This window comes from Oncorhynchus mykiss, chromosome 2 (assembly GCF_013265735.2).
Source record: "Oncorhynchus mykiss isolate Arlee chromosome 2, USDA_OmykA_1.1, whole genome shotgun sequence".
Lineage (NCBI taxonomy): Eukaryota > Metazoa > Chordata > Actinopteri > Salmoniformes > Salmonidae > Oncorhynchus > Oncorhynchus mykiss.
The window spans coordinates 90,937,355-90,953,606 of NC_048566.1; the positions used below are offsets into that span (position 1 = coordinate 90,937,355).

At 39.5% G+C, this 16,252-nt stretch overlaps 1 protein-coding gene across 1 annotated transcript in view; it reads left to right on the forward strand.

The window, feature by feature from the left end:
* The first annotated feature begins 991 nt into the window (after positions 1 to 991).
* Positions 992 to 16,252, forward strand: part of kitlga (kit ligand a) — a 32,973-nt gene continuing 17,712 nt past the window's right edge. The window contains exon 1 of the mRNA XM_021576707.2: positions 992 to 1,278. Within this exon, the coding sequence (XP_021432382.2) occupies positions 1,264 to 1,278 (15 nt within the window). The 5' untranslated portion in view covers positions 992 to 1,263. The remainder of the gene's footprint in view (positions 1,279 to 16,252) is intronic.

The window sequence follows — 16,252 nt, forward strand, 5'->3', positions numbered from 1 at the left end:
CTGACATTTGGTTGCATGGAACTAGTCGGAGCGAACGCCAAGCGCTACTTAGTGGAAACCAATAATCTGTTCTACATCTATGGCGGCAATCCCACTTCTGACACTAGTGCAGCAAATTTGGATGGAAAAGCCCGACCAGCACTCAGACCTGGGTTGCTGTGACTACCAGTCCAACAGTTTAGCCATTGCTCCAAGTGATCTGAACCTCTCAGAGGTCACAAGGTGTAGTAAAGTCACTACAATATTGACAAAGCTTTCTAAAGGATATTGTTGCAATAAAACAGTTATGATTATATAAATCTTATGGTGCCAATAAGTGAACTGTGCTAGGTGCCAAATATAACCTACTGAAGTTTTTAAATTAATGTGTATTGTTTTTCAAATGAACATTTTCTAAACTGAATTATTTTTTTGGTTTGTTCATGTGAGCCCTAAGATGACTTTGCCAAGGTGGGTAATATGAAAAAAAAATATATATATTATACAACTTTTGATATGGTCATACCTATAAATTGTGGTCGGTCAGAACCGCTTTCTCGCCGGCTATATGACCATGACTTGCTCAACCACTGCATTTCCTATAGACTTGTATTGTACATTTGGACCAGTTTGACTTTACGACTTTAACTCCTCTACAATAAATCGATATGCTTCCATGCCTGACGTTCAAAGTCAAAACCCAGCATGGGTGCCAGCATCTCGAATGTCGGTCTGTCAAGTTCCAACGATAAATGACATAGCGATGTGCCAACGGGGCAGTCTAACATGAGGCGTGGACAGGTATTTTCAGACAAATGGAAGTTATCGTAATAAGGCTACTGTAGGTATATGTTACATATAGTAATATTGGTTTCATTCACAACGTAAAGCGGAGTTTATCTCAATATTTTCATCGGGGCTGTCGATGAGGACTGAATGATGGACGTTGGAGCAGACTGACCGGAACGGTTCTTGTGGGCGGTACTTGAAGCAACTATAAAAATGGGTTTCCCTGTAAAAAAAACAAAACACCAACTCACTATGATCTCGCAGTACCCGTTAATGCGCTCCCTATGATGTGTATATTTGGATACCATACCTATCATCAACAGAGCTCATTGCAGCAGTTTTATAAGGTTTAAGATTATTTTCCCTGCTTGGATACTAGGCTACTGACTAGGGCATTGGATATGTGCACACCGGATGATGAAAACCCCTTTCCTCCCCGCAGAAGTAAGATAAAATAGGGTTTCGCTTACATTGGATTTACTCCTCTCATTCCATATGAAGAAGCCAAAAGTAAGTTATCATCGGAATTGCATATTTTCTTACTCACTTTCTTGTTATAGGCTGTCTTTTATTTGCATGTCTTTCTTGGATAAACGCCTATTACGCCTGGCGCGGTGTGCGTATTCCAGTGGCAAATCAGAAGAAAACGAATGGTGTGAATTTGCTTATTTCTGTCCGCAGATTTTTTGAAAAGTATGCATACACGAGGAATGTCATTCACGACTTACATTACCCCTCTTTTAATGCCAAACACCATGATTGATGTCTGACCGTAGGGTACATTGCATTCAATATCATTGACATGATCCCGGAGCACTATCCTTTACCGTTCAGCTTCTTTGGAAACGCTTGTCAAGTTACGCACCTTCATCACCATTTTCCAATACGGTCAAACAGAATATGCCAACCAACGGGAATTGTGTGTGGGTGTCATCCTATGTTTTCTGACACACTGTATCATAATTATTAAGACACGATGAACATTTTGTGGCTGTTGTATTTGTCCATGTTGACTAATGACAGTACGTCCCAATTATGTCCAATAATACAAAATATTTTCGCGCCTAATCGTTTTCTTTTCGTCGTGAAAAGTGTTTTGACATGGTTGTTAATTAAATCATAAACAGTGATAAACATAGGATGCTGTTAGTACATGTATTTGGATGTGTATGCCTATTGGTATACGGGGACTTGGATACTGAAAAATGAAAGGGGAATAGGGTTTGGAAGCAAATTATGGGGAAAATCTTAAAGCTTCAGTAGTACACCGCATTTTAAGATGTCATTTTGAATAGCATGTTAAGTTCGTTTATTTGTGTATGTAGGCTAGGTCTATGTATAACATGTGTAATTTATGTATTATACTGAGTGTGCAATGTACATGTGTATATTTTGTATACAGCAGTACTGTGTGTCTAAGACACTTCCCCTTGGGGACATTAAAGTTGATCCTATCCCATCATATCTTATCCCATCCTATCTTATCCTATCTTATATTATCCCATCCCATCTTATCTTATCCTATCCTATTTTCCTTTTATTCAGACTTTCGGATATAAGCGTAACTGAAATCAGGTGTTTCTCACTTTTTAAATTTTTATTTTTATTTTTAATTTAATCTTTATTTAACTCGGCAAGTCAGTTATGAACAAATTCGTCCCAATCACGGCCTGATGTGATACAACCATGGATTTGAACCATGGACTGTAGTGGCACCTCTTGCAATGAGAATGCAGTGCCATAGACCACTGCGCAACTCGGGAGCCCCATAGCCTACACCAGTGGAGGCTCCTCAGAGAAGGAAGGGGAGGCCCATCCTCCTCAGTTCATTTCCTTTCTATTTTTATTGTGAAACACTAAAAAAGTCATAATATTTAGATAAAACTATACTAAATATATTCACGTCACCAAATAATTGATTAAAAGACACTGTTTTGCAATGAAGATCTACAGTAGCCTCAACAGCACTCTGTAAGGTAGCACCATGGTGTAGCCGGAGGACAGCTAGTTTCCATCCTCCTCTGGGTACATTGACTTCAAAACCTAGGAGGCTCATGGTTCTTACCCCCTTCCATAGACTTACTACTACTTACTACTACTACTACTACTTATTACTTTCTAGGCTGAGTTGCAAAGAAAAAGCCATATCTCAGACTGGCCAATACAAATAAAGTATTAAGATGGGCAAAAGAACACAAACACTGGACAGAGGAACTCTGTCGAGAAGGCCAGCATTCCAGAGTCGCCTTTTCACTGTTGACGTTGAGACTGGTGTTTTGCGGGTACTATTTAATGAAGCTGCCAGTTGAGGACTTGTGAGACGTCTGTTTCTCAAACTAGACACTCTAATGTACTTGTCCTTTTGCTCAGTTGTGCACCTGGGGCCTCCCACTCCTCTTTTTATTCTGGTTAGATCCAGTTTGCGCTGTTCTGTGAAGGGAGTAGTACACAGCATTGTACGAGATCTTCAGTTCCTTGGCAATTTCTCTCTTGGAATAGCCTTCATTTCTCAGATCAAGAATAGACTGATGAGTTTCAGAAGAAAGTTCTTTGTTTTGAGCCTGTAATCAAACCCACAAATGCTGATACTCCAGATACTCAACTAGTCTAAAGAAGACCAGTTTTATTTCTTCTTTAATCAGGACAACATTTTTTAGCTGTGCTAACATAAATGAAAAAGGGTTTTCTAATGATCAATTAGCCTTTTAAAATGACAAACTTGAATTAGCTAACGCAACGTGCCATTGGAACACAGGAGTGATGGTTGCTGATAATGGACTTCTGTAAGCCTATGTAGATAATCCATAAAAAATCTGCCGTTTTACGCTACAATAGTCCTTTACAACATTAACAATGTCTACACTGTATGTCTGATCAATTTGACGTTATTTTAATGGACAAAAAATGTGCTTTTCTTTCAAAAACAAGGACATTTCTAAGTGACCCTAAACTTTTGAATGGTAGTGCATGTGCATATGTATGCATGTTTATATGTATATGTGTATGTATGTATGTATGCATATATATATAAATATATATATTTACCCCAAAAATATATGGGTGATTGGAAATGATGCAGACAATTACATTGATGGAAACTACAATCTGTCTGCAATATTAAAGCCGATCCACCCCGTCACCTTGATTACTCAAATTTCTCTCGACTTTACACCTATGTTGTAAACTTTAATTCATAGAAAGCAACCTCGTGATTGGTATAGGAAAATATATGTGTCATGTAGTGGCCTAAACCTATTGATGTTACATTGAACTGGGTGAATGGAATATGAATGACTGTCACCCAATATGATATAAAAGAAATAAGGCCATGCTCATAAAATAAATAATTATCCTCCCTCATCTTAAACGGCACCAATCGTCACTGGCCTACAATGTGGACTTAGTGTGGACTTAACTGCAGCCTAATCTTTCTTTGAGCCAGTACAACTTTTCCCTAACCCAGTTAGTATAATTGAACTTCTTACATATAGACTAGCCTACCTGTTTCTGCACATAGAAAATTCTGCTCAGCAACTGATAAATACATTCTGCATACTATCTGTGAAAATGTGCATCCTTTGGTATGCCTGTAATATACAGCATACAGTACCCAGTGTTTCTCAATAACTTACATGGTTAAATGAAATCATTAAATAAATCCTGGGAATATACTGTAACAAAACTGTATTGACTACAGTGAGTCACTCATAGTTTTGGCAGATGTATGGTACCTGACAGAAAACAGGAACCATTCCACTCTTTCATTGCCTTCTTCCTTGTTTTTTTATCACGTCAACTAATAATCACTTGTTAAAAAAAAAAAACAGATTGCGCAATAGTCTGCAGCTGCTGCAATAGAAACATTGAACATAGCTATAAAAGAATAATAAGATGCAGGATTTGTGCAATGTGCATATTATTCTGTTTGGCTGTCAAGAAAATAATGTGGTGTGAGGTAAGGTGCGTAAATTTGAGTGTTTCCCATGAAAAAAAGCACCATTGACATTCGACAGACACTGTAAATGCTACACATACATCCTAGGTTGTTTTTATGTGTGCTATGAAACCTCCTCAAAGGTCCCCAATGCCTCAGCAGTCAAGGTTTCCCAGACTACAAAAAAGGCTGGGTATATCATTTTACTTTCTTTCGTGCTCCTAACCCCCAGATCCATACCCATTCTCCCAGCTTACACACTTCCTTAGAAGTTGGTGCCCTGGGGGCCTGTGGAGACACTGGGGGTGCATAGAAAGGTCACATGCTGACAGTCCGTTCACATCTCTGCTTTACGAAGCGCCCCCTGAAGAGAGCCGGGTGGGCACATTCAGGAAGAGTTAGTAGTCCAGCGAGAGAGTTAACGAGGCAATGAATTGAGTGAGATATGTCAAAAGTAGTGCACTGTTAAAGGGAGCAGGGTGCCATTTTGGACGAAGTCAACATCCCTTGAGCTCTAGACGCCACATGCCTGAGAATGCTAGTCAAATAGGTTAGACTGGATGATCTGTAAGCAGCTCAGGTATGCTAATTCAACCTGTGGCCCTGCTGAGACTAATAGCATTATTGTCATGACTTTTGACCATACTTTAAACCTATATAGACTGGTGTTAGAGAGGCTTATTGTGCTAAAGTAACTCTTCGACCAGACTTGGAAGTACGTGTGAAGCACAGGCACTAAGTTAAATATTAGTTGTTTCTTAAGGCAAAACAAAAACTTGACTGACCAAGCAGCAGGTTTGTAGGAACCTGTAATGCCCTGCCAAAGCCAGGGGGACAGCCTCTAAGAATCTTCTATTGTGTTAGTGTTACATCAGAGGAGGCTGGTGGGAGGAGCTATAGAAGGACAGGCTCATTGTAAATACTGGAATGGAATTAATGAAACGGTATGGAACAGATGAAACATATGGAAACCACGTTTGACTCACATGTTCCATTTATTATATTCCAGCCATTACAATGAGCCTGTCCACCTATAGCTCCTCTCACCACTGTCCTCAGTGCTATACATAGGTCCTACCTGTGTAGAATACAGTATGTTTGCTTGGTTTAGTTATTTTTTACATCCTCTCACCAGTAGCGCTCTGATCACCGTGAACTTATTTTGGCGTTGTTTATAGCTCTAAGTCCATACTCAGACAACCTCGTTGGCTGTTGGCAGTAAATGCAGTAGCTCAGACTAAAGGCTAAAGCGCTTATCAGAGTCCAAAATTGGTACGCATCCACACAGCAGTGTTCTAGAATATTGGACCATTGGCTTTCATACTTTAAGAATTTGCAACACAACTCAAGCAATTTCTCCAACTGTCACCACATTCAAATGAACGGAGCGGCATTGGTTGGTGCGCGGTTGGGGTGTACGGTGGTCTCAGAGCTGTGTATCGCGGCTCCGTGACTTTGAACTCTGAATTATGCGCAATATTGTACCATGAGAGTAGCATGGTTATCAAAGTTTTTATGAACTTCCTGATAGTAGTTTGTTTATTGCTGCAGCTGCAGATATCTTATGCAAGGGTTACTTAAGAGCAATAGAGTAGTGCTCTGCCTCATTGGGTTTTGAGTTTGTCCAATATATTTGAGATCCATATCTCTTACAATCTTTTAGCACTGGGTTGGGCTGCCTCTGTTTTCAGGAAGGGAAAACAACATTGTCAGTCACAGCAAAAAGTATTGTTATGAGGAACGCAACAGGGGAAGACGATTACCGTCACACTGTTTTAGAAACAGACCGATAGTTCAAACACCACAAATTTAACACCATAGTCCCCTCAAAACTCGTCATTAAGCTCGAGACACTGCGTCTCGACCCCGCCCTGTGTAACTGGTTCCTGGACTTTCTGATGTGACGCCCCCAGGTGGTGAGAGTAGGAAACAACATCTCCACCCTGCTGATCCTCAACACTGGGGCCCCACAATGGTGCGTTCTCAGCCCTCTCCTGTACTCCCTGATCACCCATGACTGCGTGGTCATGCACGCCTCCAACTCAATCATCAAGTTTGCAGATGACACTACAGTGGTAGGCTTGATTACCAACAATGACGAGACGGCCTACAGGGAGGAGGTGAGGGCCCTCGGAGTGTGGTGTCAGAAAAATAACCTCACACGCAACGTCAACAAATCAAAGGAGATGATTGTGGACTTCAGGAAACAGCAGAGGGAGCACCCCCCTATCCACATCGACGGGACAGTAGTGGAGAAAGTTTTAAGTTCCTCGGCGTACACATCACGGACAAACTGAAATGGTCCACCCACACAGACACCGTGGTGAAGAAGGTGCAACAGCACCTCTTCAACCTCAGGAGGCTGAAGAAATTTGGCTTGTCACCAAAAACACTCACAAAATTTTACAGATGCACAATCGAGAGCATCCTGTCGGGCTGTATCACCACCTGGTATGGCAACTGCTCCGTCCACAACCGCAAGGCTCTCCAGAGGGTAGTGTGGTCTGCACAATGCATCACAGGGAGCAAACTACCTGCCCTCCATGACACCTACACCACCCGATATCACAGGAAGGCCAAAAAGATAATCAAGGACATCAACCACCCTAGCCACTGCCTGTTCACCCCGCTATCATCCAGAAGGCGAGGTCAGTACAGGTGCATCAAAGCTGGGACCGAGAGACTGAAAAATAGCTTCTATCTCAAGGCCATCAGACTGTTAAACAGCCACCACTAACATTGAGTGGCTGCTGCCAACATACTGACTCAAATCTCTAGCCACTTTAATTATTTAAAATTGGATGTAATAAATGTATCACTAGTCACTTTAAACAGTGCCACTTTATATAATGTTTACATACCCTACATTACTCATCTCATATGTATATACTGTACTCTATACCATCTACTGCATTGTGTCTATGCCGTTTGGCCATCGCTCATCCATATGAATATGTACATATGAATATGTACATATTCTTATTCCTTCCTTTACACTTGTGTGTATACGGTAGTTGTTGTGAAATTGTTAGATTACTTGTTAGATATTATTGCATGGAACTAGAAGCACAAGCATTTTGCTACACTCGCATTAGCATCTGCTAACCATGTGTATGTGACCAATAACATTTGATTTGATTTGAGCACACGGCCTGTCTGTATGCAGGATGCACTGCAGTCTAGGGCAAGTATGGGTAACTGAGGCCCAATATGGCAACAGGAGTATGTCTGAGTGGGTGTGTCAAAAGTTGTGGGTGTATGGAAACAAATCAGCTAATTGGGCAAGACTGTTTTGGCTGATTGGGCTGCAGGACAAGTCAATAAGCCGGCGACTATTATTTTATTTCAAGCATGATAGCAGCCTAAACAAGAAATAACTAATATTGGTAACCATCTAGATGTCACCTTGATGCATACTATACATACAGTCTACTACTCAATGAGGAGGGCATGAAAGGCAACAACACTGGGACACAGTCCACTTCGCTCTAGCTTGCCAAGCACCTGATTGGGCACGGACATCAATTCCACATTGGTTCAATGTAATTTCATTGAAATGACTTGGAAACAACATTGATACAACCAGTGTGTGCCCGGTGGGACTACTGTCCGACAATGGCATGGGAAGGGTGACAGTCACAGTAAGCACTCGTATATAACGCAAGAAGCAAGAGTACACCCATCATCAGTACTTTTAAATAAAACAATCGTCAGTTTTATAACTGAAAATGTAAAATTATTTGGGTAAAACTAACAGTAAAATATGACTGACTTCTCCTCTGGCTTAAAAACACAAGTAGTTACGTGGTAAGAAATGGAAGCAAAAAAACACAGCTCAATCCAAAATGTCTAACCTATAGCAGAGCACTTGACACACCCACTCCTTTCCACATGCCCACTACTTTCCTTTCGACACACCCACTCCTTTCCACATGCCCACTCCTTTCCACATGCCCACTACTTTCCTTTCTACATGCCCACTCGCCCATACTCCGTTCGCCATATTGGGCTGGAGCTACCCCTTTTAGTCTAGGGAAGAAGTGTCATCAACGAGACACCTTAAAGGGTTTTCTAAACAGTCTCTGGGTTGGGATTAGCTGGGTTGGGATTAGCTGATTAACTGGGATGAGCTCCAATCGCTTTCCTTTACCTTGCTCACATTGTTAGCACTTATTATTTTTATTTTATTGAACCTTTATTTAACTAGGCAAGTCAGTTAAGAACAGATTCTTATTTACAATGCCTGCCTACCAGAAGACAAAAGGCCTCCTGCGGGGATGGGGGCTGGGATTAGAAATGTACAAAATACACATCACGACAAGAGAGACACCACAACACTACATAAAGTTAGAGCTACCTTCTAATTTGCTGTTGTGAAGTGACAACAGCGAGAAATATCTGTCTTGACTCATTGACTGGTTTAAAAAGGCTAAAATGAGCTGCTTTCACCTGGAAGTGGAATTTAGAAGGCAGTGCCCAGAGACATATAGTTACAGTATACTGTATTTACAGGGTTATTAAGTAGAGCAGTAAATTAAGTGTTTAACCAATGGGATTCAGCTCCTACTGTGGATGGACAGACATGTCAGTGAGTCTGCCGAGTGTAAGCTATCTGAATAAGTGAAGGCAGGTCGGCATGTTGAGAGGTACTTACAGTAGCACAGATACGAAGTTTGCATACCCAAACAAAACTATAGCTTCAATGCATGAGTGGTGCTTAAACATTTATATACTTGTCATGTATAGTAGGCCAACTGTATTTAATTTACATTTTGTTATCTGCATTAAAGATACACTATGCAGAAATCACTCTGCCATTTCCTGGTCGCTAACATTCTAATAGTTTGCCTAATTAACATTTATGTGACAAAACAAGCAAGTATAGTGTAGAGAATCATTGTACCATTTAAGCCACTGTGAAATACCTTTTCCATAACAAAAACAATATAGTATTTTCAGCTGTTTGAAGCAGTGGTGGAAAGTACCCAAATGTCATACTTGAGTAAAAGTAAAGATACCTTAATAAAATGACTAAAGTGAAAGTGAAAGTCACCCAGGAAAATACTACTTGAATAAAAGTCTAAAAGTGTTTGGTTTTAAATATAATTAAGTATCAAAAGTGAAAGTATAAATAATTGAAATCCCTTATATTAAGCAATCCAGATGGCACCATTTTCTTGTTATTTTAATGTATGGATAGCCAGTGGCACACTCCAATACTCAGACATCATTTACAAATGAAGCATGTGTTTTTAGTGAGTCTGCCAGATCAGAGGCAGTAGGATGACCAGGGATGTTTACTTGATAAGTGCATGAATTGGACCATTTTCCTGTCCTGCTAAGCATTCAAAAGTACTTTTGGGTGTCAGGGAAAATGTATTGATGAAAAGGACATTATTCTCTTCAGGAATGTAGTGATGTAAAAGTAAAAGTTGTAAAAAATACCTGAAAAACTACTTAAGTAGCACTTTCAATTATTTTTACTTAACACCACTGGTTTGAAGCTGATGTACAAAACCACAATTAAAAGACGCAAGAGCTAAACTTAAAGATGCAATACGCTGAAATTGTTCCGCCATTTCCTGGTTGGTAAAATTCTAATAGTTCGCCTAATTTCAGTTTAAGAGACAAAACAGTCAGTCATTTTGAAGAAAATTACTGCACCATCTGTGAAATATATTTTCCAGAACCAAAAATATTGTATTTTCATCTGTTTGAAGCTGGTGTACAAAACCGAAAGCAAAGGATGCAAAAATGAAGTCCCCCACTGTCTATGACACAGCTAATTTGTGAATTTAGATTTTCAAGGAAATGTTGGAGGGTGTTCCATGTGTTGGGTTTTCAGAGGATGAGTCAGAACTGAAGACACCAAGAGGCATAAAACAGTTAGATGGGAACACAAATGGTGCAAATTAACAGTTGACAGACTTCAAGGCTATAAAAGTGTAAAGGTGAAACCTGGCCAATGTGATAACAAGGCAGCAACACAGCAATATGCTTTTTTACCTATAAGCAGTTTCACGACTAATTTGTCTTGCTCAGAGGTACCCTCTTAGTACTCTTGGGAAAGTATATTCCGATTAACTGAAAATTCTGCATTATCTTAAAAAATATATATATTTAATTCGTTATTTTACCAGGTAAGTTCACATTCTCATTTACAGCAACAACCTGGGGAATAGATACAGGGGAGAGGAATGAGTCAATTGTAAACTGGGGATTATTAGGTGACCATGATGGTTTGAGGGCCAGATTAGGAATTTAGCCAGGACACCGGGGTTAACACCCCTACTCTTACGATAAGTGCCATAGGATCTTTAATGACCTCAGAGAGTCAGGGCACCCGTTTAATGTCTCATCCAAAATACAGCACCCTACACAGGGAAGTGTAGGGTCACTGCCCTGGGGCATTGGGATATTTTTTTTTAGACCAGAGAAAAGAGTGCCTCCTACACCACTTCCAGCAGGATCTGGTCTCCCATCCAGGGACTGACCAGGAACAACCCTGCTTAGCTTCAGAAGCAAGCCAGCAGTGGTATGCAGGGTGGTATGCTGCTGGCATACCATAATAATGTGTTATAGATGTTCTTACAATGATACCCATTTTTTAATACATTTTGTTCACTGTTTTGGGTACAACTGATGTTGTGAATGGAGCCATGTGATATTTATAGTTAGTGAGCATTATTAAGACGTTGGAGAAGGCTGGGCCTCACAAGCAATTTTTTGTTAGAGAGAGAGAGCCAGAAACCCCCCCTAAAAAGATTCCTCCAGAACCATGTCCAACGTATCTGTCCTTGGCAGTGTTCAACACAGATACAACTGAATTGGCTTTGTGATCAGATTTGTGCAAAACCATATTTTAACTGTCACATGTCCAAAACTACAGCTCATTTTAGGCATTACCATGATGTTGATCAACTCGCAACATGTCCTATCATATCATAACAGTGAGACTGTTGAGAAGGAATGAGTGCAATGTACCATGATCAGACTACCCCTGTCCCCCACACACAAACAGACCTGTTTTAACCCCTCACACACTTAGTCACAGACACATGTGTGGTTTGTCATTGAATGCAAGTGAGATAGTGATATTTTGACATGTTAAATGAAGCGTTAGTCCCTTGTTTCTTTAACACCATCTGCAACACTGACACGCACTTTTCCTTCACAAGCTTCAAAAGACTTTGCAACCCTGATATGTTATTCCGTCTTTCACCATCTCTGTGCTTTCTATTATCTTTAACTGAACTGGTTGATCTCCAGAGTGAACAAAGGCAGAGTGAAAACAAAGGTTTTTATTGGTCAGTAGTATGTTGGGTCAATCGTGGATGTACATGAACTCATACTGTTAATATCACAAGTCTCTTCCAAGTTCACCCAAATTGGATTCCTTAAAGTTTGGTGCACTTCCAGTTATTTTTAAAATTTTATGTCTTGAAGGGATGATTAAGGAATGTTCTTCTCCTCCAAGTAAAACAACTGTCTGCTGATACCGTTTCAACCAGTTTCGAAAATCTGCTAATCTGCCAAGGCTGACCTCGTTACTCTGGTGTACGTTCTGGTATTACCTGGCCCTTAAATTGACCCCAAAACACTACAACAACCTTTACAACAGCTTTTCAAGTTTTGTGTTACACTCATGCTAACGTCAAACCATAGGGCAGAGCTAACAACTTGATCATGTTCCTAAGTGATATAGAACCATAAAGATAACATGAATCACCATGCACCCTCATCAGGACAGATCGATGGAGTCTTGAGGTCATCAATGATTGACTGATTTGAAGTAGTCTCTCCGTGTCAACGCCGTAGTAGTAATAGAATAAGTACTTTATTGATCCCAAGATGTACTACTCAATGTAGTTATCAAGCAATGTTTTTTCCCGGCACTCAACCTATGTGCTCTTCAGTTGACCACATGACATTGAATGAGCCTCTATATCTTTATAATCCCCATGGTATTTGTTTCAGTGTTTACTTCGTTAACATGGGCCTCTGTAAGTGCACTTGAGTGGACAGAGAAACGCAGAATGTAATTTGTAGATGCAAATTAAATGAATACATGTTTTGAGTAGTCGCTGGTCTGTTTTCTGAATCACTCCGGGAATAGATCAATCGCGTTTCCTGTTTTTCCTTTTCCTGATGCTTTCACTTTTACCCACTGTCAGTTGTAGGCCTGTGTTCTATTCTGGGTTATCGTCAGATATGATGGAACTATTATTTTAAACAAATGTTCTAAATTCTATGTTTACACTGCCATTCTTGGATCAAAAGTGTTTTGGATTTCCATTAAGTATGATTTCAGCAATACATGGGAAAACTGCCCAGAATGTTTTTGTTTGTTTATCAGACAGGTTACTATACCCAGTAGAAGCCAGAAGCCTACAAAGATCAAGTCATTGTTGTTCCTTTCCAGCCAGTAAACAATGCACTAGTCTCTACAGCCTTGGTCATAGACCTTAAGTCCACTGGAAAACAATAGTCATTTTTTCCATCTAATATGAGACAGCAATTAGGCTTTGAAAACAGATTTGATCTGCAATCCAGTCTATTTTTTATTCCTTCATAATGGAACGTGTTTATTAAAACAGAAAGCGCACTGGCAGAGATGATGCATTGTCATTCGACCAAAATCATTTTGATGAGATTAGGAACAGGGTCTTGCCTGTGCAAAACTGATGGCCTAAAAGATGCCATGTGGCACTAATGTTATACACGGCGCTGTGTTTTTGTACAATGAGATTACTGTATGTGCTGAAGACGGCTAGAGAGGAGGGCACTGGTCTGATTGGTTAATGATATGTCAGGATCAAAGAAGCTGTAGAGGAGGAGGACATGGTAATCATCATTTTCAGGCAGTGCAGTGGGACCAACACAACATACCTCAAGAGCAGTAATGCATCCAACAAAGAGGGAACACGGGCCTTTTAAGTTATTTGTTCATTTTCCACTAAAATGTGCTATGATTTACTGAGAGAAACCAGGAAGCACTGCTTTGAGTTCTTTATGAAAATGGGTGTTTGATTCGATTTTAATTTAATACAAATTCAAATGTAATTGAATCTCTAATTACTATTACTTCCCTCTTTTCCTTGCTTTACTTTTGATCAAAGGAAAGGCCTGTTAAAGGTGGCAGTGAACTGACCAAATGTACAATACTATATAAATGTCTTTACTTTTAGCAATGTCTATAGTGACTGCTTGCCAATGTTCTGTCCTAAAATATTTATAGCTTTTATGATACTAAGTGGGGGGGAGACAGAGCCTTGAAACCAGATTCAGTAGCAGAGCTCAACCAGCTTGGGAACTACTTCCTGGTACAATTTTGGTTTATTACTGTATAATTATTGTTAGTTTATTTATGCAACAAATATGCCTACTTTACTATTGTTCTTGGATGCCAGCTAGGTCATAAAATACAGAAGTGCTGAGAGATTTGCAACCAAAACTGGTTAATGCCATCACTCAAAACAACCTTGCTTTGCTATGGCAGATGTATTGGCTGGTTTACAAGCTGGCATTGGGCATAAACTTGACGTGTTACACATAATATGCAAATGTCCTCAGGAAAAACAAATTGTCCAATTATTTTGCATAAATTATTTTCATTTTAACAGCCCGCTGTCTCATTGATTTAATATTCTAAACAGGATATACTGTACCTCTATTACCTAAATATACCTGCTATATCTCTCCAACTGTTGCTGCATTTTACAAGAGTTTGATTTTATTTTTATTTCTTCTAGAAGTAATGAAAAATGCAGGGATATCGTTGGACTTTAAGGTCAGCTTGATGTTTCAAACATGTGGGTAATCTCTTGTGGACAGACTACGATCAAATTACGTGAGATTTTAGTATTGGGTTAACGGAGACTAACATGTGGGGAATAATGAACAAAAACCTTGACGTTATCCGTGAAAAGATCTATGGATATCCATCCATGTTAGAGCACATTGTATCTTATCTTCATAATGGAACCGCAATGTTTAGAGTTCAAATACATATATAGTTCAGGAAAGTGCCTCTGGTACTGCTGTGTTTTGTCTCCTTTACTGTGGACAGAACTACACTGCTATTTTCCAGATTCCCAAGGCAATTGGTAACTATCCCAGCCGTGACATCACCAGGAGAACAGTCTCAGTGAACTGATCTGGCTTTAGTCTGCTACTGTACTGTAGGTCTGACAGCATGATAACATGCACTTCTAACCATAGTTGTTAATAACAAGTTATTTCTAAGTTGTTATAGATTGGTCATACAGTACCATATACAAGTATTTTTTATAACCAATGTTATTGATGAACAAACACAGTAAACACAGCCAACATACAACTGTAATATTTCTAAATGCATGTCGTACGTGGTAGCTCGCTGCAATAATTTATATTATTGCCAGACAGAATTAGATCATAACATGAATAACCGATATGTTAGATACAACTGGAGCATATTCATTTATTTATAGTTTTCCCTTTTTCTCATATTTATTGCAGAAAATATGACCTGAGTTTGACTGGCATTTGGCCAGACATATTGTAGCCGCTCTCCAACCACTTCTTTGATTTCAGGGGTCATGATTCTGTCTCATAAAGAGCTAGGAAGCACAGCTTCTTTCCATGGTTGCACGTTAGTGTCTCCTCACCTGCCGTGCTTATTACTTTGCCAGTTTGACCATGTTAAATTCCAAGGCAGTGCTTTGTTTGTGTGTGTGTGTGTGTGTGTGTGTGTGTGTGTGTGTGTGTGTGTGTGTGTGTGTGTGTGTGTGTGTGTGTGTGTGTGTGTGTGTGTGTGTGAAGTGCACACTTCATGTGAATTAAGCTCCCCTACCTTTGATACATGTTATAATGTAATGTAATGTTTTATAGATACATTACATAGAAAGAATCATGTCAAATCAGAATTGAATTTAGACCGTATTTATGTGGACTTGATGCTCACTCTAAGTTGAGGGAATATGAATAGTTCTAAAAGTGATTAAACAAGAATGTAAGTTAAAAAGGAAATTGAATTTAAGTTTCATTGAATCTGAAATTAGTAAATTATTTAACATAATCGGATCCCATTTTATGTAGGGAGTGAGGTAAATTATGTTTTACCATATTTTTTGCAGTACTTTCCATTGCACACAAATTAGTCATAAATGTCATAGAGGTGTTTGCAGAATTGAATGTGAGGTGTCATTACAAACTCATTAAAGAAATGGTAATTGTAGTCAAATGTGGTAGTCTTACACTGTAATTATACTACATCTGTCTATGTTGCTAAGTGCATTGTTTGAAGCTTTCATTTTGGACCCAACCGTGGGGGGAGTGTGTGTGTGTGTTTGTGCTCCCATTGTGGCTAGTCAGATGCACAGTCATACAGACACTTTAATGTCTCTAAACTACTGAAATATCTTGTTTAAGAATGTCACCCAGAAAATGCTAATTAGGGTTCCGGTCACCTAAAGCCACTTCAACCCAACAATTACCAGAAACAAATTAAGATCATAAATCTGTAGCCCTCATAACATTCCTTACAAGACCGTGACATAATTATGTTAT